Genomic DNA, 26,220 nt, shown 5'->3' with positions numbered 1-26,220 from the left:
CGATGGCGACGTCACGGACGAAGAATGTCGACGCTTGATCGTGAGAGAACTCGATGATATTAAGAGGAAGTTGGATGGATTGGCGAGAAAGGATTTACTGAGCAGTTTTTGCTTTCTTGAAGAAGGAATCAATGGTTTTTATCAGTCGCTACAACAGTTTAATGCGTCCGAGAATGGATCAGAATCGACCGAACAAGCAACCTCAGCTGGAGCTACGTCTTCTGAGGAAACTGGTCTTGTTTCTCAAATCAACGAAGTAGTGTCTTTGATAAACACCTTCAATTCATTGAAAATACATTCCAAGGAACGCTATCTTTCTGCCATAGAGTCGTTCAAACTTGCTCGTGAAAATGCCACAAAAGCATTCTGCAACGAAGCTTTGTCCATCGAGGACCGAATTCAAGCGACGCAGGTTCGAATGATGGCCAGAATTTTAGAAAAATCAGAAGATCCTGATGCGGGGGTAAGCGATTGCCTACAATACCTGAAGCAGCTTCATGATATCAAAGCTATTCAAGAAATATTTTCTGTTGTGATTGACGGCGGAATTAAATCTTGGTTTAATAAAACGAAGCGACTCGACAATTTTTCGTCTGTTCATCAAATGAATCTGCTTTTGTTTGAGTTTGCCACAAGATTTTCGAACTTGCAAACAGTGTTTTTTGATTGGCCCAGGATTTTGCTTGGGAAAAAAACTCATCATCCATTAGTCAGGAGTGATCGCCTTATTGAAAAATACAAAGAGTCTGGTGTGGAAATTACGTCGCCGTACCTGGGTTACACATTTTCCAAAAATATTGGTCGATCTTGCTGTGTTGTAAATAGCAAAAGAGAAATTGTTGCGAAAATAGTGAGAGGTGATTGTGTTCAAATTTTTAATCCCTCAGGAGAATCCCGTACAATACTTTATAATTTTAACGAAAGGAATTGGCCATATTCCGAGTTTGTTGCGATGGATATCGATGCCGAAGATAACCTTTACGTCATCACGAAATTTCGAAACAACGATGATCAACCATGGAGTTACAAGTTGTCGATATTTGATGAACATGGAAAGAGAAAACTTGAGTCTCTGTTACCTTTTAAACCAATGAAATACTATAGAAATATATATGGATCTGTTGTACTCATAGCAGTAAACAATGACAAAATGATCGCCGTTTTTGATCGAAAGAAACAAATTCTACATGTCGGAACTTCATCTAAGACGAATTCATTTGGAGTCCATAATAGTTTTCATCTCAAAGAATTATCTGACAGAGTGCGTGTGATACGGTTTCTAGATAATAATGGAACAAAAATAATTGCTGCAGGTTATTGGGAAGATTGTTTTTATATCTACACGGACAACGGCGAGTTGGAACGCAAAGTTATGATACCTAAAAAATATGGATATATTTATTCTGTTGCGATAAATTACATCACAAAACGGATCCTGGTTTTAACTTACGGTGGACGTTATCTTTCTAGTTTCTCAGAAACAGGAGAACTGAAAGACAATATACATATGGGGTCTTCGTCTATTCCTTGGATTATTTCTAATCTCCATGGTGCAGTTGCTTTGGTTTGGGCAGAGGGCGTAACTTTTCTTCAACTGTAGTAGACTTATTTTCGCGAAGTCAAATATTAAAAAATGCACTATGGACATAGATCAAATGGCAATGCAATAAATGCATGGTAAATAAAACTGGAATTAGTCAAATCAATTCCCACAGCATGACAATCACATACAAAGAGTTCAGAGAAATTATTTTTAATCTTGTATGACTCATAACTTTCTGAAATCACTGAACTCTCTCTGTGTGTGAATGTCATCCTGTGAGGATTGACTTTTTGTTCACTATAAACCATTAATATTTTACCATTCACATGATCACATCAGTGTAATTTTAGATCACATGCATGACATATCAAAAAAAATCATTAATAGACACTCCCCAAAATTGTAATTGAGGCATGGACATTGTAGAGTATTGTTGATAAACAGTTTTTCATTGTCAGTCATCAAATTCAAGAATTGGCAATTTTGTAACATTTTATACTGAATGACTTTCTCAGACATGCAGTAAAATAAGATAAAAAAGTTTATTTTTTTTGTGAAACACAAGTTTCAAGTAGAATTATAGCTCTGGAAAAGAAACACTGAACTGTTGAACAATCCTTAATTATATATTTTAGCCAGTTGCTTGACCATCACCATAGTTGATGAGCTTTTAAAACATGCAGTAAAATAAGATAAACAAGACGCCGGCTTAAGCGTACACTCGTGCTCTAGGGATTGTGTTCTACTTATTAGCATTACTTGAGGGACACAATAATGGTGTGTTGTTTGAACCTATAGCGTAAGTTAAGGCTTTGTGGTTACCCAGGGCCTGGGAGAACTTACACGACAAAAATGTATCACACAAGTATGAAATAATACATTATTATCACAATTCACAAATGCCGATTATAGGTAGCCTAACAATCCGCACGGCGTGAGATATTACTGTGTCAATGCTTCTATATTGACTGCAGACTGCAGTGTTTTAGTTTGGACGAAAGCTTTTAAAAAACTAGTTGTAATAGTATTGATTCGTATTGTTCGTAATGTCAGTCGACGGTTCAAACATTTAGGTATTAATAAGTATAATTTAAAGGTATTTGTATGTCTAAAACTGCGAAAACATCGATCGTATATCTTGCTTTCATATAGGAATTTAAAAATATACATCGCACTAAGGAATATGCATGTAAATCACTAAATGTTGCACCGTAGTATAATGTGTCCGGTGCATATATATTTTGCATCCTTCGTATTGTTTGTAAAATGTTATTGTCGGATAATTACATTTCGTCACACATTACTGGGTCAAGTGTGCAATGCATTCTGGGTCATCGGGGTCCAAAACGCGACCGACACCCGACGAAACCTAGACTCGTGCTCTCCTAGAGCACGAGTAAAAAGTTTATTTTTTGTGAAACACAAGTTTTAAGCAAAATTATAGCTCTGGAAAAGCAACACTGAACTGTCGAACAATCCTTAATTATATATTTTAGCCAGTTGCTTGACCATCACCATAGCTGATGAGATTTTAAAACTTTTATAATAGAATTGAAATCACTTGATACCTTGTGTACCAGAACTTTCTGCTTACCAGATGTTGGAACAAGAATGTATACGAAAAACTATAGCTGGAAATGATAAAATAGACTATATCCATTGTTTAAATAAAAATACAATACCATTGACAATGTTTCTGTAATTTAATTTTGAAATACCTCCAGTGGTCTCCTCACACACAATGCCTCACCCACCCCCTCAATTCTCACCCACCTATTTTGACTCCCATACATTTGAAGTTGCACAGTTAAATATAAAAACCCATTTTGGACCTGGACTGTACCAACATGAGGCAGCTTCTTCAGTCTTTTCCGGTCGATTCCAGAAATGAAATGACATCATCGCATATCGCGCCTTGAGTGACGATCATAGCTATGCTTGTGCCAACCATTTGAAGACGTGAAATGTCGGTTTTCCTGCTAAAATTTGAGAAAAATATTTTAACTATTGGGAGCGCACATAGCTTAGGGCGATTTGGTTTGAATTAGGTTTCGATTTTGACAGGATATGACTGATACAATAGCTTTATAAGACTTTCTTGTCACAGTAGGGAGTTTAAGATTCAAGACGCGGCCTAACTAGTGGTCCCATGACAGCGTTCTCATTCTTACAACGTTTTCAAATGAGGCAATTTCACAGCTTCTCAATGACATGAAAGCAGCTGCAAAGTGATAGGCTAAAAGGGGGAGGTAAATGGGTGAAAAGAAAGGGGTAGATTGTGGGTGATCAATGAATAGTGTAGAGTATATATTAACTAGATCAATAACAACTCAGTTGTTTACCTTCATTTTTGGCATGTTCCCACAATTTCTCTAGCCTCTCGTCTTTCTTGAACCAGGAGTTGTGAGCCCGATTCGTCTCAATATGATGCTGGCCTTCCTCCCCAGCACCCAACAACCCGTACCTTTCCATAATATTCATCAAATTCAACCATCTTCCAAGCATTACACTCACAAGAATTTAATCCACATATGCATACACCATACTTTAGTATCTGACCATCACTTCTTGAGGGTAATTTCAATCACAACTCATTACGAGGTCCTATCCTCTTCTCCAGTGTTGTGTGTAACTTCTTTATCTGAAGACAACAATCATAGTTATAAACATCTAATGATCACCAGTTGTTAGTCAGTGGTGTTATATTGCTAACAATTTACTCTCATTGTGACAGAAATAGTATTTCATCAGTACAGTACCTAAGTTGATGAAGACATTTGTCGAAAAATTGATCAAATTTTTGAATGTGCAAGTCGACCAATGGTTTTGACCAATAATTATGAACAAGCATTCCAGTAAACAATTAGTTCAGCAATTTTGAAACAAATGTGTTGATCAACTTCAGGTAACAAATATTTCATTACAGATGTCACCAAACTGCGGCGATGTATAAAAAATTTGTATGCCATTCACGTCCACAAACATCGCAACCACACATACATTGCAAGTGATGTTTATGTTGACCGGAAATAAAGTTTTTGTTTTTCACTAATCACAATCCTTGACCCAGTCTCATGTTGTTTGTGTTGTCAAAAATATCACTTGCTTAAGCTCAATAATGAGGCGGCTATAAACTGTTATAATTGTAGGTATGGTCGTGAATGTTTGTGGGTGTGATTCCAGATTTTTAATGTCTCACCAGAGTTCGGTGAGATCCGTAATACAAACACTTTCATTGCAATGACGGTAACAAACATAGACATAGTTTCTTACATATTTTCTGTGTTCGTTCACTTTTTCAGTCAACTTTTCAAACTTGGGTTTAATGTGATCATGGCCATTGTTAAGCATATCCTCAGCAACATCAAGCTGTTCTTGAAGGTGATCATGCTTTGCTATCCTGTTATCAAAATGCCGTAATTCTTCCTGAAATATAAACCAAATGCTTCAGGCAACAAGTAAATAAAAAACATGTTTGAGATTTTGCTGTAGAATAAAGCTTTTGCCTAATAGACTAACTTTTGATTTAGGCAACAAAAAAGGAAATTCTGAAAAGTGTAAACTTAGTAAAATTGCCAAGTTTGGCTGTGAAATATTGTAAAGTGCAGAAAATATAGCCATGCAAATTTGGGAATTTTGTATACTTTGTTACACAACTAATTTAGTTACATGCTTCAAGTAAAAAAAATATACAAAATTTTGCATAACTATATTTACCTTACTACTAAGCATTTTGCAGTCAAACATGGTAATTATAGCAATTTTTGTATGCTCTTTTTAGCTGTGGTGATTTATTTCCCTCTTGTTAACTGGTTCACAAGTTGGTCTATTATGCAAAGGGCATTGAAAACATACTTTCATGATGTCAAGCTCTTCCTCCGAGTACCCTTGAACCTGGGCTCTTTTCCACAAATCTCTGACGCGATGGTCTTGAAATTCTTCATTGGGAGCTCCAGACAAAACTTTCATTTTTAATCGACGGTAGCTGCTGTCCACTTCTCTACGCTTCATGTTCATTTCCTCTTGAAGCTTTGAGAAAGCTTCCTCATGTGGTATGTTCTTTCCAACAATGTTATTCTGTCTGTCTTTATGTGCGGAAACAATTCCAACCAAATCCCTGTACTGCTTCCATTTATCGTGATGGTGAGTTAGTTCCTTGCGCAGCTTTTCTAATTCTTCTTTGCTAAATTGCACTGTGGAGAAGTTAAATTTGAAATTTAGTACATTCTTGGGACTATGATAAGGTCTGAGTGAGGGGGGGGGGGGTGAGTGGGTGAGAGGTATGGGGTGGATATTGGGTGATGAATGAATCACTAGTGTAGAGGTAAGGGGTACCTAGATTGTGGGTGATCAATGAATAGTGTAGAGGTAAGGGGTAGATTGTGGGTGATCAATGAATATAGTGTAGGGTATATATTAACTAGATCCAAAACAACTCTGTTGTTTACCTTCATTTTTGGCGTGTTCCCACAATTTCTCTAGCCTCTCGTCTTTCTTGAACGACGAGTCGTGTGCCCGATTCGTCTCAATATGATCATGGCCTTCCTCCCCAGCACCCAACAACCCGTACCTTTCCATGATATTCATCAAATTCCGTCTGATAATCGCCTCAGCTTCGCCGAGATTATCTTTTCCATCTTGTTTCTGATGTTTCCATTTTATCTCGTCTCTGTCTTGCCGCTCCAGCTCAACGTACAACGCGTCCAACTTCTCTTGCGATAACAACAACTGCTTCGCCTTTTGCCAAACTATGTTCACTCTTCCCATGCGAAACGGATTGTTTTTCTCCGTGTTTGAACTACGCGAACAGACACAAGTAAACCAAACAGAAACGGCAAAAACAAGCTCTTCATTGTGGCAAAACTTGTAAAATAAAGTCAAATGTTTTCAAATATTTCATACAGAAATTTCCATTTTGTTCATGTTGGGAACAATCACAGCCTCGGCGGCTGCCTCGCTCTCATTGTTTCTGACACGTGTAAAAAAAAAGGGACGCGCTGCGTACAAGGCTTACACACTTTCTGCTACAAAATATTTCTAATCATTTTCTCCTTATTTCGACTTTTTTTACACGAACTGTAGTTCATAATCATTTAGAAGAACGGCCAAATAATTTGTGTTAGATACGAAGACAGTGCATCCGTATTCTGAAGACACAGCAATTAAACAAACGTTTTTTTATATATTAAAAATTGTCACTCCCTCTACAAAGAGATGAAATGCGAAGGAAGCAAAGAACTTTCCTGACGCTGGAATTTGTTAAATGAAGTTGTTTGAAAATACATATCATCACTGGTGTGTACTTAAACAACATGTTATAAACATTATTTCTAAAAATCTTTCTAAGAAGTCAAAAATACACTTTCGGAGAAAGAGATTCGCAAACCTAATATTAGCATAAAGGCGATTTATCGCGGGAATATTTGTTTCGATCATAGAACAAAAACAGTAGTTGAATGTAATTTTGATATTTTGATTGTCTCAGATTACTACGGCTAAAATTATTACTAATGCAGTTAATGACCTTTCCCACTATGGTCTACTTTGCGATCTAAGTATCAAATGTGGTATAACAACTGCCTAAAACAGCCGAAAATATTTCTACTTCTCGACGTTTCCAGCTCAGGGCCTTCGTTTGGGAGTATAATTAATTTTTGTTTCAGGCAAAGATATGCAATTATCATGCATATATGCAAATAAATCACCGGATATTTCATGTGTTGTGTTGATCTTGTGACGTTGCAAGTATTTATAACGTTTTATTTGAAGAACGCTTCGTTTATTTCAAGATGACTGAGATCGTTACCGGAGTTTTGAAGCTGACGTTTGGATTTTTAGTGAACAAGGCTCGCAGTAAAATTTCAGAACGTTTAAACGATGGCGACGTCACGGACGAAGAATGTCGACGCTTGATCGTGACAGAACTCGATGAGATTAAGAGGAAGTTGGATGGATTGGCGAGAAAGGATTTACTGAGCAGTTTTTGTTTTCTTCAAGAAGGAATCAGTGGTCTTTATCAGTCGCTACAACAGTTTAATGCGTTCGAGAATGGATCAGAATCGACCGAACAAGCAACCTCAGCTGGAGCTACGTCTGCTGAAGAAACTGGTCTTGTTTCTCAAATCAACGAGGTCACGTCTTTGATAAACGCCTTCAATTCATTGAAAATACATTCCAAGGAACGCTTCGAGTCTTCCAAGAAATCCTTCGAACTCGCTCGTGAAAATGCCACAAAAGCATTCTGCAACGAAGCTTTGTCCATCGAGGACCGAATTCAAGCGACGCAGGTTCGAATGATGGCCAGAATTTTAGAAAAATCTGAAGATCCTGACGCGGGGGTTAGCAATTGCTTACAATACCTGAAGCAGCTTCATGATGTCAAAGCTATTCAAGAAATATTTTCTGTTGCGATTGACGGCGGAATTAAATCTCGGTTTAATAAAACAAAGCGACTCGAGAATGCTTCGTCTGTTCATCAAATGAATCTGCTTTTGTTTGAGTTTGCCAAAAGGTTTTCGAACTTGCAAACAGTGTTTTTTGATTGGCCCGGGATTTTGCTTGTGAAGAAAACTCATCATCCATAGAGAGTGTCTAAAGAGTCTGGTGTGGAAATTACCTTGCCGTGCCCGAGTTACACATTTCGCGGAGGTATCGATAAATCTCGTTGTGTTGTAAATAGAAAAAGAGAAAATGTTGCGATAGTGGGAGACGAATCTGTTAAAATATTTAAACCCTCAGGAGAATCCCGTACAATATTTGATCCTTCCAAACAAGAGGATTTGCCAAGTTGCGAGGTTGTTGGGATGGATATCGATGCCGAAGATAACCTTTACGTCATCACGAGATTTCGAGAAAGCGATGATCAACCATGGAGTTATAAGTTGTTGATACTTGATGAGCATGGAGAGAAAAAACTTGAGTCTCCGTTGCCTTTTCAATACTACTCAGTATATGGATATGATCTTATACCCATAGCAGTAAACAATGACAAAATGATCGCCGTTTTTGATCCAGAGAAACAAATTCTACACGTGGGAACTTCATGTAAGACAAATTCATTTGAAATCCATAAAAGTTTTCATTTCAAAGAATTATCTGACATCGACAGATTGTATATGATACGGTTTCTAGATAATAATGGAACAAAAATAATTGCTGCAGGTTATTATGAAGATTGTTTTTATATCTACACAGAGAACGGGGAGTTGGAAGGCAAAGTTATGATACCTGAAAAATATGGATATACTACTTCTGTTGCGATAAATTACATCACAAAAGGGATCCTGGTTTTAACTAACTATGGACGTAATCTTTGTAGTTTCTCAGAAACAGGAGAGCTTAAAGACGATGTTGATCTGGAGTCTTTGTCTACTTCTTGTATGATTTCTAATCTCCATGGTGCAGTTGCTTTGGTTTGGGCAAAGGGCGTAACATTTCTTCAACTGTAGTAGACTTATTTTCGTGAAGGCAAATAATGAAAATGCATTATGGGCATAGAATGGAATGGAAAAACTTTATTTAAACAGGGTAACCCCTTCAGCACGAAGGCTGGTATCCATAGGGGCCCTGCATTTAAATATAAGCTATTTATAAAATTTAAATCTTAGTGATATACAAAAATATTGTCACAATCAGTTCGGTCACTCCGTGTTCCAAGTTAAGAGAGCTCATTGCACACAATCTGTGCCAAACGTGCAAAAGTGTGAATGGACTCAGCTTTCATCACGTCATCAGGGAGCATGTTATATACCTGTACCCCACTGAAGATAAAAGTATTTTTCCCAAAGTTATACTTAACTTTGGGTAGTATTAATCTATTTTTGTGTCTAGTATTGTAATTATGTACATTACTAAATTTCTTAAAATAATTTAAAAAGTAATTTGGGACAAAGGAATGTAGACATTTGTAAACTAATATAGCTTTATGGTAAGAACGTCTACAATTCAATGAAGACCATTTCAATTTTTCCATCGCCTCAGATGATCTTTCACACTGTGTTATAATTCTTGCGGCGCGATGTTGCAATCGCTGTAATCTGTCCTCATCTTGTTGCAAAAGGCTGCTCCAGGTAATGTCACAGTAATCGAACACTGGAAGGATATACCGTTATAAACATGTATTGCTGCTTTCTCCGTTAAAAATGTTCTAATACGCCGTAAAACATTAACTCGTAATGCTACCTTTTTGTATACATGATCCGCTTGATCTTTCCACGTCATATGGCTATCGAATAATACACCTAGGTACTTAAAAGTAGTAACACTTTCGATACATGATCCGAGAAAATTTACGGTAAGAACTCTGTTTCGTTCATTGTGCCTCTGTGAACAGAACAAAATACACTTGGTTTTGGAGATGTTCAACACCAAGTAATTATCTTTCAACCATTCGGATAAGCAGTTTAAATCTTCATTGATGTTATCGTTCACTACGTCAACCGTTGAGGCCGCAAAGTATATTGCTGTATCGTCTGCATACATACTGACTGAGCAGCTTCGCATACAAGACGATAGATCATTAATGTAAATGATAAATAGTAACGGGCCAAGAATTGACCCTTGCGGTACTCCACAAACAATATCCAGCTCATCAGATCTATACGAATCAATAACTACAAACTGCTTCCTTGCGCAGAGGTAATCCTTAAACCATAGTAGACTTTCATTTGATACGCCATAATGTTTCAGCTTATGAATTAAGACATCGTGGTCGATTGTGTCGAATGCCTTAGCTAGATCAATGAAAACGGCTCCCGTCACTAACCCTTTATCCATACCCATGAGGATTTGGTCTGCAAAATGGGTTGCCGCCGTTTCTGTTGAGTGTTTCTTTCGAAAACCTGACTGAGATCTACACAACAGGTTATTTTCATGGAAATACGGTACAAGTTGGTTATGTATTAGTTGCTCATGAACTTTAGATACTACCGGTAAAACAGAGATAGGGCGAAAATTTTTGGGATCACTCTTTACGCCATTCTTATAAAGTGGCGTAACTTTTGCCTTTTTCCATTCTCCAGGGATCTTACATTGTTGAACCGACAAATTGAATAAAACTGTCAATGGGTAAGCCAATACGACAGCTCCATCTTTCAACAATCTGCTTGGTATACCATCCACTCCGGTGGCTTTCTTCACCTTTAATTCCCTCAGAACAGTTCGAACCTCCGAGTCAGTTAGTTGTTGAAACATAAAGTTTTCCGAATGTTCCATTTGGGGTAACCATTTTTTGAACGCATGACCAGTCGTGCTACAAATTGATCTTAAGCTCGTAGCACAGGAAACAAAGAAACGATTAAAAACATTACATTTAACTTTCAAATCAGTTATTGAGCCTGCACCGATGAATCCAGTTCCTTTTCCACATTTACCAAGTAAACGTTTCAAATTTTTCCAAGTTCCTTTTGGGTTTGATTCATTCTCCTGAAATTGATTGTTATAGTAACGTTTCTTTTCTCTTCTTAGCTTAAGGGTTACAGCATTACGCAAATTAGATCAAATGGCAATGCAATAAATGCATGGTAAATAAAACTTTAATTAGTCAAACCAATTCCCACAGCATGACAATCACATACAAAGAGTTCAGAGAAAATATTTTTATTTTTAATCTTGTATGACTCATAACTCTCTGAAATCACTGAACTCTCTCTGTGTGTGACTGTCATCCTGTGAGGATTGACTTTTTGTTCACTATAAGCCATTAATATTTTACCATTCACATGATCACATCAGTGTAATTTTAAATCACATGCATGACATATCAAAAAAATCATTAAAAGACACTCCCCAAATTTGTAATTGAGCCATGGACATTGTAGAGTATTGTTGATAAACAGTTTTTCATTGTCAGTCATCAAATTCAAGAATTGGCAATTTTGTAACATTTTATACAGAATGACTTTCTCATAGACATGCAGTAAAATACGATAAAAAAGTTTTTTTTTGTGAAACACAAGTTTCAAGCAAAATTATAGCTCTGGAAAAGAAACACTGAACTGTTGAACAATCCTTAATTATATATTTTAGCCAGTTGCTTGACCATCACCATAGTTGATGAGCTTTTAAAACTTTTATAATAGAATTGAAATTACTTGATACTTTGTGTACCAGAACTTTCTGCTTACCAGATGTTGAAACAAGAATGTATACAAAAAACTATAGCTGGAAATGATAAAATAGACCATAGCCATTGTTTAAATAAAAATACAATACCGTTGACAATGTTTCTGTAATTTAATTGTAAAATACCTCCAGTGGTCTCCTCACACACAATCATGCCTCACCCACCCCCTCAATTCTCACCCACCTATTTCGACTCCCATACATTTGAAAATTGCACAGTTAAATATAAAAACCCATTTTGGATCTGGACTGTACCAACATGAGGCAGTTTCTTTAGTCTTTTCCAGTTGATTCCAGAAATGAAATGACATCATCGCCTATCGCGCCGCGAGTGACGATCATAGCTACGCTTGTGCCAACCACTTGAAGACGTGGAATGTCGGTTTTCCTGTTAAAATTTGAGAAAAATATTTGAATCATGGCGAGCGCACATCTGTTTTAAATTGGCGCTGGAAAAAGAATAGTTTAGGGCGATCATCACTGGTGGGTACTTAAACAACATGTTTTTAACATTATTTCTAAAAATCTTTCTACGAAGTCAAAAGTACACTTTCGGAGAAAGAGATTCAAAACCTAATATTAGCATAAAGGCGATTTCGCGGGAATATTTGTTTTGATCATACGATAAACACAGTAGTTGAATGTAATTTTGATATTTTGATTGTCTCAGATTACTACGGCTAAAATTATTACTAATGCAGTTAATGACCTTTCCCATTATGGTCTACTTTGCGATATAAGTATCATAATCAAATGTGGTATAACAACTGCCTAAATATTTCTCCTTCTCGACGTTTCGAGCTAAGGCCGTCGTTAGAAGACTTGGTAATTTTTGTTTCAGGCAAAGATATGCAAATAAATCACCAGATATTTAAGTCATGTGTTGATCTTGTCACCGTCTCAGGTTGCAAGTATTTATGTTTGTTGTGGAAACGCCTCGCAAATTCCAAGATGACTGAGATTGTTACCGGAGTTTTGACGCTGACATTCGGATTTTTGGTTAAAAGGTTTCGCAGTAAAATTTCAGAACGTTTAAACGATGGCGACGTCACGATCGAGGAATGTCGACGCTTGATCGTGAGAGAACTCGATGATATTAAGAGGAAGTTGGATGGATTGGCGAGAAAGGATTTACTGAGCAGTCTTTGTTTTCTTGAAGAAGGAATCAATGGTCTTTATCAGTCGCTACAACAGTTCAAGGCATCCGAGAATGGATCAGAATCGACCGAACAAGCAACCTCAGCTGGAGCTACGTCTTCTGAAGAAGCTGGTCTTGTTTCTCAAATCAACGAGGTTATGTCTTTGATAAACGCGTTCAATTCGTTGAAAATACATTCCAAGGAACGCTATCTCTCTGCCATAGAGTCGTTCAAACTCGCTCGTGAAAAAGCAACCGAAGCATTGTGCAACGAAGCTTTGTCCATCGAGGACCGAATTCAAGCGTCGCAGGTTCGAATGATGGCCAGAATTTTAGAAAAATCAGAAGATCCTGACGCGGGGGTAAACGATTGCCTACAATACCTGAAGCAGCTTCATGATATCAAAGCTATTCAAGAAATATTTTCTGTTGTGATTGACGGCGGAATTAAATCTCCGTTTAATAAAACGAAGCGACTCAACAATGCTTCGTCAGTTCACCAAATTAATCTGCTTTTATTTGAGTTTGCCAAAAGGTTTTCGAACTTGCAAACAGTGATTTTTGAATGGCCCAGGATTTTGCTCGGAAAGAAATTATACCATCCATTATTCGGGAGTGATCGCCTTGTTGAAAAATACAAGGAGTCTGGTGTGAAAATTACGTCGCCGTACCTTGGTTACACATTCTCCGAAAGTATTAATTCATCTCGTTGTGTTGTAAATAGAAAAAGAGAAATTGTTGCGATAGAGGGAGACGAATCTGTTAAAATCTTGAAACCCTCAGGAGAATCCCGAACAATATTTGATTCTTCCAAACAAGATGATTTGCCAAGTTGCGAGGTTGCTGGGATGGATATCGATGCCGAAGATAACCTTTACGTCATCACGAGATTTCGAGAAAGCGATGATCAACCATGGAGTTACAAGTTGTTGATATTTGATGAGCATGGAGCGAAAAAACTTGAGTCTCTGTTGCCTTTTAAACACATGAAAGTATATACATATATATACGGATATGACGTACCCATAGCAGTAAACGATGACAAAATGATCGCCGTTTTTGATCGAAAGGAAAGAATTCTACATGTCGGAACCTCATGTAAGACGAATTCATTTCTACTCCATAATAGTTTTCATCTCAAAGAATTATCTGACAGAGTGCGTGAGATACGGTTTCTAGATAATAATGGAACAAAAACAATTGCCGCAGGTTATTTTCAATCTTGTTTTTATATCTACACGGAGAACGGGGAGTTGGAACGCAAAGTTATGATACCTGAAAAATATGGATCTATTTATTCTGTTGCGATAAATTACATCACAAAACGGATCCTGGTTTTAACTAAGTTTGGACGTTATCTTTGTAGTTTCTCAGAAACAGGAGAACTGAAAGACGATGTTGATCTGGTGTATTCGCCCTTCGCTCAGATAATTTCTAATCTCCATGGTGCAGTTGCTTTGGTTTGGAAAGAGCGCTTAACTTTTCTTCAAGTGTAGTGGACTTATTTTCATATAAAAGGCAAATATTAAAAAATGCACTATGGGCATAGATCAAAAGACAATGCAATAAATGCATGGTAAATAAAACTTGAATTAGTCAAACCAATTCTCAAGGATGACAATCATATACAAAGATTTCAGAGAAATTATTTTTAATCTTGTATGACTCATAACTCTCTGAAATCACTGAACTCTCTCTGTGTGTGACTGTCATCCTGTGAGGATTGACTTTTTGTTCACTATAAGCCATTAATATTTTACCATTCACATGATCACATCAGTGTAATTTTAAATCACATGCATGACATATCAAAAAAATCATTAATAGACACTCCCCAAATTTGTAATTGAGGCATGGACATTGTAGAGTATTGTTGATAAACAGTTTTTCATTGTCAGTCATCAAATTCAAGAATTGGCATATTTGTAACATTTTATACAGAATGACTTTCTCATAGACATGCAGTAAAATAAGATAAAAAACTTTAATTTTTTGTGAAACACAAGTTTCAAACAAAATTATAGCTCTGGAAAAGCAACACTGAACTGTTGAACAATCCTTAATTATATATTTTAGCCAGTTCCTTGACCATTACCATAGCTGATGAGCTTTAAAAATTTTTATAATAGAATTTAAATCCGTTGATACCTTGTGTACCTTCGCCGAGATTATCCTTCCCATCTTGTTTCTGATGTTTCCATTTTATCTCGTCTCTGTCTTGCCGCTCCAGCTCAACGTACAACGCGTCCAACTTCTCTTGCGATAACAACAACTGCTTCGCCTTTTGCCAAACTATGTTCACTCTTCCCATGCGAAACGGATTGTTTTTCTCCGTGTTTGAACTACGCGAGACGGAGAAGAACGCGGACACAAGTAAACCAAACAGAAACGGCAAAAACAAGCTCTTCATTGTGGCAAAACTTGTAAAATAAAGTCAAATGTTTTCAAATATTTCATACAGAAATTTCCATTTTGTTCATGGGTTGGGAACAATCACAGCCTCGCTCTCATTGTTTCTGACACGTGTAAAAAAATAGGGACGCGCTGCGTACAAGGCTTACACACTGTCTTCTACAAAATATTTCTAATCATTTTCTCCTATTTAGACTTTTTTTTACACGAACTGTAGTTCATAATCATTTAGAAGAACGGCCAAATAATTTTGTGTTAGATATGCAGACAGTACATCGTATTTTGAAGACACATAGCGATTAAGCAAACGTTTTTTATCTATTAAAAATTGTCACTCCCTCTCAAAAGACATGAAATGCGAAGGAAGCAAAGAACTTTCCTGACGCTGGAATTTGTTAAATGAAGTTATTTGAATTCGAATCTGAATGAAAATAGATATCATCACTGGTGTGTACTTAAACAACATGTTATTAACATTTTTTCTAAAAATCTTTCTACGAAGTCAAAAATACACTTTCGGAGAAAGAGATTCGCAAACCTAATATTAGCATAAAGGCGATTTATCGCGGGAATATTTGTTTCGATCATAGGATAAAAACAGTAGTTGAATGTAATTTTGATATTTTGATTGTCTCTGATTACTACGGCTAAAATTATTACTAATGCAGTTAATGACCTTTCCCATTATGGTCTACTTTGCGATCTAAGTATCAAATGTGGTCGAACAACTGCCTAAAATAGACAAAAATATTTCTACTTCGCGACGTTTCCAGCTCAGGGCCTTCGTTAAAAGAATTGGTAATTTTTGTTTCAGGCAAAGATACGCAAATAAATCACCAGATATTTATGTCATGTTTTGATCTTGTGACCGTCTCGAGAACGAGAACTGGATATTTATGTCATGTGTTGATCTTGTGACCATCTCAAGTTGCAAGTATTTATAATGTTTGTTGTAGAGAACGCCTCGCAAATTTCAAGATGACTGAGATCGTCAGCGGAGTTTTGAAGCTGACATTTGGATTTTTAGTGAACAAGGCTCGCAGTAAAATTTCAGAACGTTTAAACGATGGCGACGTCACGGACGAAAAATGTCGACGCTTGATCGTGAGAGAACTCGATGATATTAAGAAGAAGTTGGATGGATTGGCGAGAAAGGATTTACTGAGCAGTCTTTATTTTCTTCAAGAAGGAATCAATGGTCTTTATCAGTCGCTACAACAGTTTAAGGAATCCGAGAATGGATCAGAATCGATCGAACAAGCAACCTCAGCTGGAGCTACGTCTTCTGAAGAAACTGGTCTTGTTTCTCAAATCAACGAGGTTATGTCTTTGATAAGCGCCTTCAATTCCTTGAAAATGCTTTCCAAGGAACGCTATCTCTCTGCCATAGAGTCGTTCAAACTTGCTCGTGAAAACGCCACAAAAGCATTCAGCAACGAAGCTTTATCCATCGAGGATCGAATTCAAGCGTCGCAGGTTCGAATGATGGCCAGAATTTTAGAAAAATCAGAAGATCCTGACGCGGGGGTAAGCGATTGCCTGCAATACCTGAAGCAGCTTCATGATGTCAAAGCTATTCAAGAAATATTTTCTGTTGTCATTGACGGCGGAATTAAATCTCTGTTTAATAAAACGAAGCGACTCAACAATGCTTCGTCTATTCACCAAATGAATGTGCTTTTGTTTGAGTTTGCCAGAAGGTTTTCGAACTTGCGAACAGCGTTTTTTGATTGGCCCAGGATTTTGCTTGGGAAGAAAACTCATCATCCATTACTCAGGAGTGATCGCCTTTTTCAAAAATACAGAGAGTCTGGTGTGAAAATTACGTCGCCGTACCTGGGTTACACATTTTACGAAAGTATTAATCCATCTCGTTGTGTTGTAAATTGCAAAAGAGAAATTGTTGCGAAAATAGTGAGAGATGATTCTGTTCAAATATTGAAACCCTCAGGAGAATCCCGTACAATATTTGATCCTTCCAAACAAGAGGATTTGCCAAGTTGCGAGGTTGCTGCGATGGATATCGATGCCGAAGATAACCTTTACGTCATCACGGCATTTCGAGAAAGCGATGATCAACCATGGAGTTACAAGTTGTTGATATTTGATGAGCATGGAGAAAAAAAACTTGAGTCTTTGTTGCCTTTTGAAAACACCGTAATCAATAAATATCGTCAGTTTAAACTCGTGGCAGAAAACAATGAACAAATGATGGTCGTTTTGCGCGTGGATATATTTGGATATGTTGTACCCATAGCAGTAAACAATGACAAAATGATCGCCTTTTTTGATCGAGAGAAACAAATTCTACATGTCGGAACTTCATGTAAGACGAATTCATTTGAAGTCCATAATAGTTTTCATCTCAAAGAATTATCTGACGATGTGAATATGATACGGTTTCTAGATAATAAAAGAACAAAAATAATTGCTGCAGGTTATTTTGAACATTGTTTTTATATCTACACGGAGATCGGGGAGTTGGAACGCAAAGTTATGATACCTAAAAAATATGGATCTATTTATTCTGTTGCGATAAATTACATCACAAAACGGATCCTGGTTTTAACTGACCATGGACGTTATCTTTCTAGTTTCGCAGAAACAGGAGAACTGAAAGACGATGTTGATCTAAAGTCTCCACCCTTCCGTGAGATTATTTCTAATCCCCATGGTGCAGTTGCTTTGGTTGGGGAACAGAGCGTAACTTTTCTTCAACTCTAGTAGACTTATTTTCGTGAAGGCAAATATTAAAAATGCACTATGGGCATAGATCAAATGGCAATGCAATAAATGCATGGTAAATAAAACTTGAATTAGTCAAATCAATTCCCACAGCATGACAATCACATACAAAGAGTTCAGAGAAATTATTTTCAATCTTGTATGACTCATAACTCTCTGAAATCACTGAACTCTCTCTGTGTGTGACTGTCATCCTGTGAGGATTGACTTTTTGTTCACTATAAGCCATTAATATTTTACCATTCACATGATCACATCAGTGTAATTTTAAATCACATGCATGACATATCAAAAAAATCATAAATAGGCACTCCCCAAATTTGTAATTGAGGCATGGACATTGTAGAGTATTGTTGATAAACAGTTTTTCATTGTCAGTCATCAAATTCAAGATTTGGCAATTTTGTAACATTTTATACCGAATGACTTTCTCATAGACATGCAGTAAAATAAGATAAAAAAGTTTATTTTTTGTGAAACACAAGTTTCAAGCAAAATTATAGCTCTGGAAAAGAAACACTGAACTGTTGAACAATCCTTAATTATATATTTTAGCCAGTTGCTTGACCATCACCACAGCTGATGAGCTTTTAAAACTTTTATAATAGAATTGAAATCACTTGATACCTTGTGTACCAGAACTTTCTGCTTACCAGATGTTGGAACAAGAATGTATAGAAAAAACTATAGCTGGAAATAATAAAATACACTATAGCCCTTGTTTAAAATAAAAATACAATACCATTGACAATGTTTCTGTAATTTAATTGTAAAATACCTCCAGTGGTCTCATCACACACAATGCTTCACCCACCCCCTCAATTCTCACCCACCTATTTCGACTCCCATACATTTGAAAATTGCACAGTTAAATATAAAAACCCATTTTGGATCTGGACTGTACCAACATGAGGCAGCTTCTTCAGTATTTTCCAGTCGATTCCAGAAATGAAATGACATCATCGCCTATCGCGCCGCGAGTGACGATCATAACTACGCTTGTGCCAACCACTTGAAGACGTGGAATGTCGGTTTTCCTGCTAAAATTTGAGAAAAATATTTGAATCATGGCGAGCGCACATCAGTTTTAAAAATTGGCGCTGGAAAAAGAATACTTTAGGGCGATTTGGTTTGAATTAAGTTTCGATATTAACAGGATATGGGGGATACAATAGCTTTATAAAGACTTTATTGTCACAGTAGGGAGTTTAAGATTCAAGACGCGGCCAGGTCGACGACGCTCTCGCAAAACAAAGAAACTCCACACACGAGACAATAGGTCAGAGGTGTGCATAACTTGTGGTGCCACGACATCGTTCTCGTTCTTACAACGCTTTCAAATGAGGCAATTTCACAGCTTCTCAATGACATGAAAGCAGCTGGAAAGTGATAGGCTAAAGGGCTCATTTACACTTGCGATTTTTGCTGCGATTTTCTTCTTTTGATAGATGTGAACGAGTGAATTAGTGACTGATGTTCAAATAAAAGCTCTTATACATCAGAGCATTCGTAAGTAATTACGCATTCACATCTGTCAAAAGTCAGATATATACGCAAAAATTATACGCAAAACTCACATGGAACTTGCAAGTAGAGTTTTTGCGATGAGTAGAAAAGATACATCAAATACTCACTCGAAATCTTCTATCGTATTCACGTTGAAACGAACTCTCCCCGTGATGCGAATAATCACGATATTTGTGTCTATTCTTTGTCCGTTTCACCTGAAAATACAAAATCACCCGAGGAAGACGATTAGCGCAATTGCCTGCATCATGCACGAACAAAATAAAGATATTGACTACAAATTGAAGATATTTCATCAGACTAAACTACGGGAATAGTAATATAAAAAGGTAGTCAACTTTAATTACAGTATAGAACAATGTTCAGACTACATAAGACCAACTGGTTGATGGTGTATCATAATATCACCGACCTTCCCATATTCATTTAGAAGCATTACCAACTAATTTTGTGTAAGATATGCAGACAGTACATCGTATTTTGAAGAAACATAGAAGTTTGAAATCGGCAAACAATAGTTTTTTACATCAAAAACTTGGAACCCCTTCTCTGAAGAATTTTTGAAATTTTTTGAAACAGAACTTTGCTAACGTTGAAATTTTTGAGTACAAGACAATGAAATGGTTTGAATTTAAATTTGAATGAAATTAGACGTCTTGCTGGGCGATGGATGGGTGTGTTGGTCTTGTGATTGTCACTGATTGACTCGTAAGAAACAGTCTTTATTTCGACTTTTTTACACACATATTCTAGTTCATTTTCATTTAGGAGCACACCAAACCAATATTTAGTTGATATGCACACAATACATCATAATCTGAGACACTAAGTGTTTGTTTACAATAAAAACTCTGATTCCCTCTCTAAAGAATCAGTTTTTGAAATGCCCAGCAGGGAGTAGCGAACTCTCCCGAAGTTCGGAATTTTTTGAGACAATATATAAGTTGGTTTGAATTTGAATGAAATTAGAGGGTGTGTTGATCTTGTGACAGTTTCACAAGCAGTTTAGTTTTGAAGAACGCTTCGTTTATTTCAAGATGACTGAGATTGTTAGCGGAGTTTTGAAGCTGACATTTGGATTTTTAGTGAACAAGGCTCGCAGTAAAATTTCAGAACGTTTAAACGATGGCGACGTCACGGACGAAGAATGTCGACGCTTGATCGTGAAAGAACTCGATGAGATTAAGAGGAAGTTGGATGGATTGGCGAGAAAGGATTTACTGAGCAGTTTTTGTTTTCTTCAAGAAGGAATCAATGGTCTTTATCAGTCGCTACAACAGTTTAATGCATCCGAGAATGGATCAGAATCGACCGAACAAGCAACCTCAGCTGGAGCTACGTCTTTTGAGAAGATTGTTCCTGTTTCTCAAATCAACGAAGTCACGTCTTTGATAAACGCCTTCAATTCATTGAAAATACATTCCAAGGAACGCTTTCTCTCTGCCATTGAGTCGTTCAAGCTCGCTCGTGAAAAAGCAACCGAAGCATTCTGCAACGAAGCTTTGTCCATCGAGGACCGAATTCAAGCGTCGCAGGTGCGAATGATGGCCAGAATTTTAGAAAAATCAGAAGATCCTGACGCGGGGGTAAGCGATTGCCTGCAATACCTGAGGCAGCTTCATGATATCAAAGCTATTCAAGAAATATTTTCTGCTGTGATTGACGGCGGAATTAAATCTCTGTTCAATAAAACGAAGCGACTCGAGATTGCTTCGTCTGTTCACCAAATGAATCTGCTTTTGTTTGAGTTTGCCAAAAGGTTTTCGAACTTGCGAACAGTGTTTTTTAATTGGCCCGGGATTTTGCTTGGAAAGGAAACTCATCACCCATTAGTCGGGAGTGATCGCTTTAGTACAAAATACAAAGAGTCTGGTGTGGAAATTACGTCGCCGTACCTGGATTACACATTTTCCGAAGGTATTAATCCATTTCGTTGTGTTGTAAATAGCAAAAGAGAAGTTGTTGCGAAAATAGCGAGAGGTGATTCACTTCAAATATTGAAACCCTCAGGAGAATCCCGAACAATATTTGATCCTTCCAAACAAGAAGATTTGCCAAGTTGCGAGGTTGTTGCGATGGATATCGATGCCGAAGATAACCTTTACGTCATCACGAGATTTCGAGAAAGCGATGATCAACCATGGAGTTACAAGTTGTTGATATTTGATGAGCATGGAGAGAAAAAACTTGAGTCTCTGTTGCCTTTTCAACACCACTCTTCATATGGATATGACGTACCCATAGCAGTAAACAATGACAAAATGATCGCCGTTTTTGATCTAGAGAAAAAAATTCTACATGTCGGAACTTCATGTAAAACGAATTCATTTGAAGTCCATAATAGTTTTCATCTCAAAGAATTATCTGACAGAGTGAAGGTGATACGGTTTCTAGATAATAATGGAACAAAAATAATTGCTGCAGGTTATTATTTTGAACATTGTTTTTATATCTACACAGAGAACGGGGAGTTGGAACGCAAAGTTATGATACCTGAAAAATATGGATCTATTTGTTCTGTTGCGATAAATTACATCACAAAACGGATCCTGGTTTTAACTGACGATGGACGTTATCTTTGTAGTTTCTCAGAAACAGGAGAACTGAAAGACGATGTCGAGTTGGGGTCTTTTTCTACTTCTTGTATTATTTCTAATCCCAATGGTGCAGTTGCTTTGGTTTGGAAACACCACGTAAGTCGTAACTTTTCTTCAACTGTAGTAGACTATGCTACAAGGCAAATATTACAAATTACATTCTGGGCCATAGTGCGATTTTCCCGCTTTTAATACTGTATAAACTTATCTACAAAACGCTTTCTGTAACAATACATGAACATGTGTTTGCCGCCATCTTATTTTCCCTCTCTCTCTCTCGATCCCTCGTTACCCTTAAATATCCATACCTATCTGTGACGTCCTTATTAACGCTGAACACTACACCGCTGAGATTATTTCTAATCCCCATGGTGCAGTTGCTTTGGTTTTGGAACAGCGCGTAACTTTTCTTTAACTGTAGTAGACTTATTTTCATGAAGTCAAATATTAAAAATGCACTATGGGCATATGTCAAATGGCAATGCAATAAATGCATGGTAAATAAAACTTTAATTAGTCAAACCAATTCCCAAGGATGACAATCACATACAAAGAGTTCAGAGAAATTATTTTTAATCTTGTATGACTCATAACTCTCTGAAATCACTGAACTCTCTCTGTGTGTGACTGTCATCCTGTGAGGATTGACTTTTTGTTCACTATAAGCCATTAAGATTTTACCATTCACATGATCACATCAGTGTAATTTTAAATCACATGCATGACATATCAAAAAAATCATTAATAGACACTCCCCAAATTTGTAATTGAGGCATGGTCATTGTAGAGTATTGTTGATAAACAGTTTTTCATTGTCAGTCATCAAATTCAAGAATTGCCAATTTTGTAATATTTTATACAGAATGACTTTCTCATAGACATGCAGTAAAATAGAATAAAAAAGTTTATTTTTTTGTGAAACACAAGTTTCAAGCAAATTATAGCTCTGGAAAAGCAACACTGAACTGATGAACAATCCTTAATTATATATTTTAGCCAGTTGCTTGACCATCATCATAGCTGATGAGCTTTTAAAACTTTTATAATAGAATTGAAATCACTTGATACCTGGTGTACCAGAACTTTCTGCTTACCAGATGTTGAAACAAGAATGTATAGGAAAAACTATAGCTGGAAATGATAAAATAGACTATAGCCATTGTTTCAATAAAAATACAATACCATTGACAATGTTTCTGTTATTTAATTGTAAAATACCTCCAGTGGTCTCCTCACACACAATGCCTCACCCACCCCCTCAATTCTCACCCACCTATTTTGACTCCCATACATTTGAAATTGCACAGTTAAATATAAAAACCCATTTTGAATCTGGACTGTACCAACATGAGGCAGCTTCTTCAGTCTTTTCCAGCCAATTCCAGAAATGAAATGACATCATCGCCTATCACGCCGCGAGTGACGATCATAGCTACGCTTGTGCCAACCACTTGAAGACGTGGAATGTCGGTTTTCCTGCTAAAATTTGAGAAAAATATTTGAATCATGGCGAGCGCACATCAGTTTTAAAAATTGGCGCTGGAAAAAGAATACTTTATGGCGATTTGGTTTGAATTAGGTTTCGATTTTGACAGGATATGGGGGATACAATAACTTTATAAAGACTTTCTCGTCACAGTAGGGAGTTTAAGATTCAAGACGCGGCCAGCTCGACGACGCGCTCGCAAAACAAAGAAACTCCACACACGAGACAATAGGTCATAGGTGTGCATAACTTGTGGTACCACGACATCGTTCTCGTTCTTACAACGCTTTCAAATGAGGCAATTTCACGGCTTCTCGACGACATGAAAGCAGCTGCAAAGTGATAGGCTAAAGGGCTCGTTTACACTTGGGATTTTTGCTGCGATTTTCTTCTTTTGATAGATGTGAACGAGTGAATGAGTTACTGATGTTCAAATGAAAGCTCTTATACATCCGAGCATTCGTAAGTAATTACGTATTCACATCTGTCAAAAGTCACATATACGCAAAATTATTTGCAAAACTCACATCGAACTTGCAAGTAGGGTTTTTGCGATGAGTAGAAAAGATACATCAAATACTCACTCGAAATCTTCTATCGTATTCACGTTGAAACGAACTCTCCCCGTGATGCGAATAATCACGATATTTGTGTCTATTCTTTGTCCGTTTCATCTGAAAATACAAAATCACCCGAGGAAGACGATTAGGGCAATTGCCTGCATCATGCACGAACAAAATAAATATATTCACTACAAATTGAAGATATTTCATCAGACTAAACTACGGGAATAGTAATATAAAAAGGTAGTCAAATTTAATTACAGTATAGAACAATGTTCAGACTACATAAGACCAACTGGGTGGTGTATCATAATATCACCAACCTTCCCATATTCATTTAGAAGCACGGCTAACTAATTTTGTGTAAGATATGCAGACAGTACATCGTATTTTGAAGAAACATAGAAGTTTGAAAATTGGCAAACAAAAGTTTTTTATATCAAAAACTTGGAACAGCTCTCTGAAGAATTTTTGAAATTTTTAAAACAGAACTTTGCTGACGTTGAAAATTTTCGAGTAAAAGACAATGAAATGGTTTGAATTTAAATTTGAATGAAATTAGACGTCTTGCTGGGCGATGGATGGATGTGTTGGTCTTGTGATTGACTCGTAAGAAACAGTCTTTATTTCGACTTCTTTTAACCCACATATTCTAATTCATATTCATTTAGGAGCACATCAAACCAATATTGAGTTGATATGAACACAATACATCATAATCTGAGACACTAAGCGTTTGCTTACAATAAAAACTGTGATTCCCTCTCTAAAGAATCAGTTTTCGAAATGCCCAGCAGGGAGTAGCGAACTCTCCCAAAGTTCGGAATTTTTTGAGACAATATATAAGTTGGTTTGAATTTGAATAAAATTACACGGTGTGATGATCTTGTGACAGTTTAACAAGCAGTTAATATAATGTTTAATTTGAAGAACGGTTCGTTTATTTCAAGATGACTGAGATCGTTAGCGGAGTTTTGAAGCTGACATTTGGATTTTTAGTGAACAAGGCTCGCAGTAAAATTTCAGAACGTTTAAACGATGGCGACGTCACGGACGAAGAATGTCGACGCTTGATCGTGAGAGAACTCGATGAGATTAAGAGGAAGTTGGATGGATTGGCGAGAAAGGATTTACTGAGCAGTTTTTGTTTTCTTCAAGAAGGAGTCAATCGTCTTTATCAGTCGCTACAACAGTTTAAGGAATCCGAGAATGGATCAGAATCGACCAAACAAGCAACCTCAGCTGGAGCTACGTCTTCTGAAGAAACCGTTCCAGTTTCTCAAATCAACGAAGTCACGTCTTTGATAAACACCTTCAATTCATTGAAAATACATTCCAAGGAACGCTATCTCTCTGCCATAGAGTCGTTCAAACTCGCTCGTGAAAAAGCAACCGAAGCATTCAGCAACGAAGCTTTGTCCATCGAGGACCGAATTCAAGCAACGCAGGTTCGAATGATGGCCAGTATTTTAGAAAAATCAGAAGATCCTGACGCGGGGGTAAACGATTCCCTGCAATACCTGAAGCAGCTTCATGATGTCAAAGCTATTCAAGAAATATTTTCTGTTGTGATTGACGGCGGATTTAAATCTCTGTTTAATAAAACGAAGCGACTCGACAATGCTTCGTCTGTTCACCAAATGAATCTGCTTTTGTTTGAGTTTGCCGGAAGGTTTTCGAACTTGCAAACGATGTTTTTTGATTGGCCCAGGATTTTGCTTGGAAAGAAAACTCATCATCCATTAGCCACTATAGCCAGGAGTGATCGCCTTATTGAAAAATACAAAGAGTCTGGTGTGGAAATTACGTCGCCGTACCTGGGTTACACATTTTCCGAAAGTTTTGATCATTTTCGTTGTGTTGTAAATAGCAAAAGAGAAATTGTTGCGATAGCGAGAGACAAATCTGTTAAAATCTTGAAACCCACAGGAGAATCCCGTACAATATTTGATCCTTCCAAACAAGAGGATTTGCCATATTGCGCGGTTGCTGCGATGGATATCGATGCCCAAGATAACCTTTACGTCATCACAAGAGAAAGCGATGATCAACCATATAGTTTCAAGTTGTTGATATTTGATGAGCAT

At 37.1% G+C, this 26,220-nt stretch overlaps 1 protein-coding gene and 2 long non-coding RNA genes across 5 annotated transcripts in view; all 3 read right to left on the bottom strand.

The window, feature by feature from the left end:
- Nucleotides 1–26,220, bottom strand: part of LOC114529012 (alpha-2-macroglobulin receptor-associated protein-like) — a 35,742-nt gene that overhangs the window by 3,661 nt on the left and 5,861 nt on the right. Inside the window, exons 2-4 of the mRNA XM_028550740.1 lie at nt 5,992–6,113; nt 5,399–5,736; nt 4,817–4,969 (exon numbers count right to left, since the gene is read on the bottom strand). Of these exons, the coding sequence (XP_028406541.1) occupies nt 4,817–4,969; nt 5,399–5,736; nt 5,992–6,113 (613 nt within the window). The remainder of the gene's footprint in view (nt 1–4,816; nt 4,970–5,398; nt 5,737–5,991; nt 6,114–26,220) is intronic.
- Nucleotides 18,639–21,811, bottom strand: LOC114529015. Of its 2 annotated transcripts, none has more exons than XR_003687574.1 (3): nt 21,383–21,811; nt 19,595–19,684; nt 18,639–19,000 (listed from the first exon to the last, which is right to left on the bottom strand). It is a non-coding gene; the product is annotated as an uncharacterized LOC114529015 (long non-coding RNA). The 2 variants fall into 2 exon arrangements; XR_003687573.1 differs by lacking the exon at nt 21,383–21,811 and adding an exon at nt 19,900–19,944 and having other exon boundaries at nt 18,640–19,000.
- LOC114529013 lies at nt 23,226–25,290 on the bottom strand. 2 transcript variants are annotated; one of them, XR_003687571.1, is made up of 3 exons: nt 25,268–25,290; nt 24,155–24,244; nt 23,226–23,563 (listed from the first exon to the last, which is right to left on the bottom strand). It is a non-coding gene; the product is annotated as an uncharacterized LOC114529013 (long non-coding RNA). The 2 variants fall into 2 exon arrangements; XR_003687570.1 differs by lacking the exon at nt 25,268–25,290 and adding an exon at nt 24,457–24,541 and having other exon boundaries at nt 23,227–23,563.

The sequence above is a fragment of the Dendronephthya gigantea genome, unplaced genomic scaffold (genome assembly GCF_004324835.1).
Source record: "Dendronephthya gigantea isolate DGI-Jeju-01 unplaced genomic scaffold, DenGig_1.0 000053F, whole genome shotgun sequence".
Taxonomy (NCBI): Eukaryota; Metazoa; Cnidaria; class Anthozoa; order Malacalcyonacea; family Nephtheidae; genus Dendronephthya; species Dendronephthya gigantea.
The sequence above is the reverse complement of the archived record's forward strand: the minus strand, read 5'-3'. Positions and strand labels throughout refer to the sequence as shown.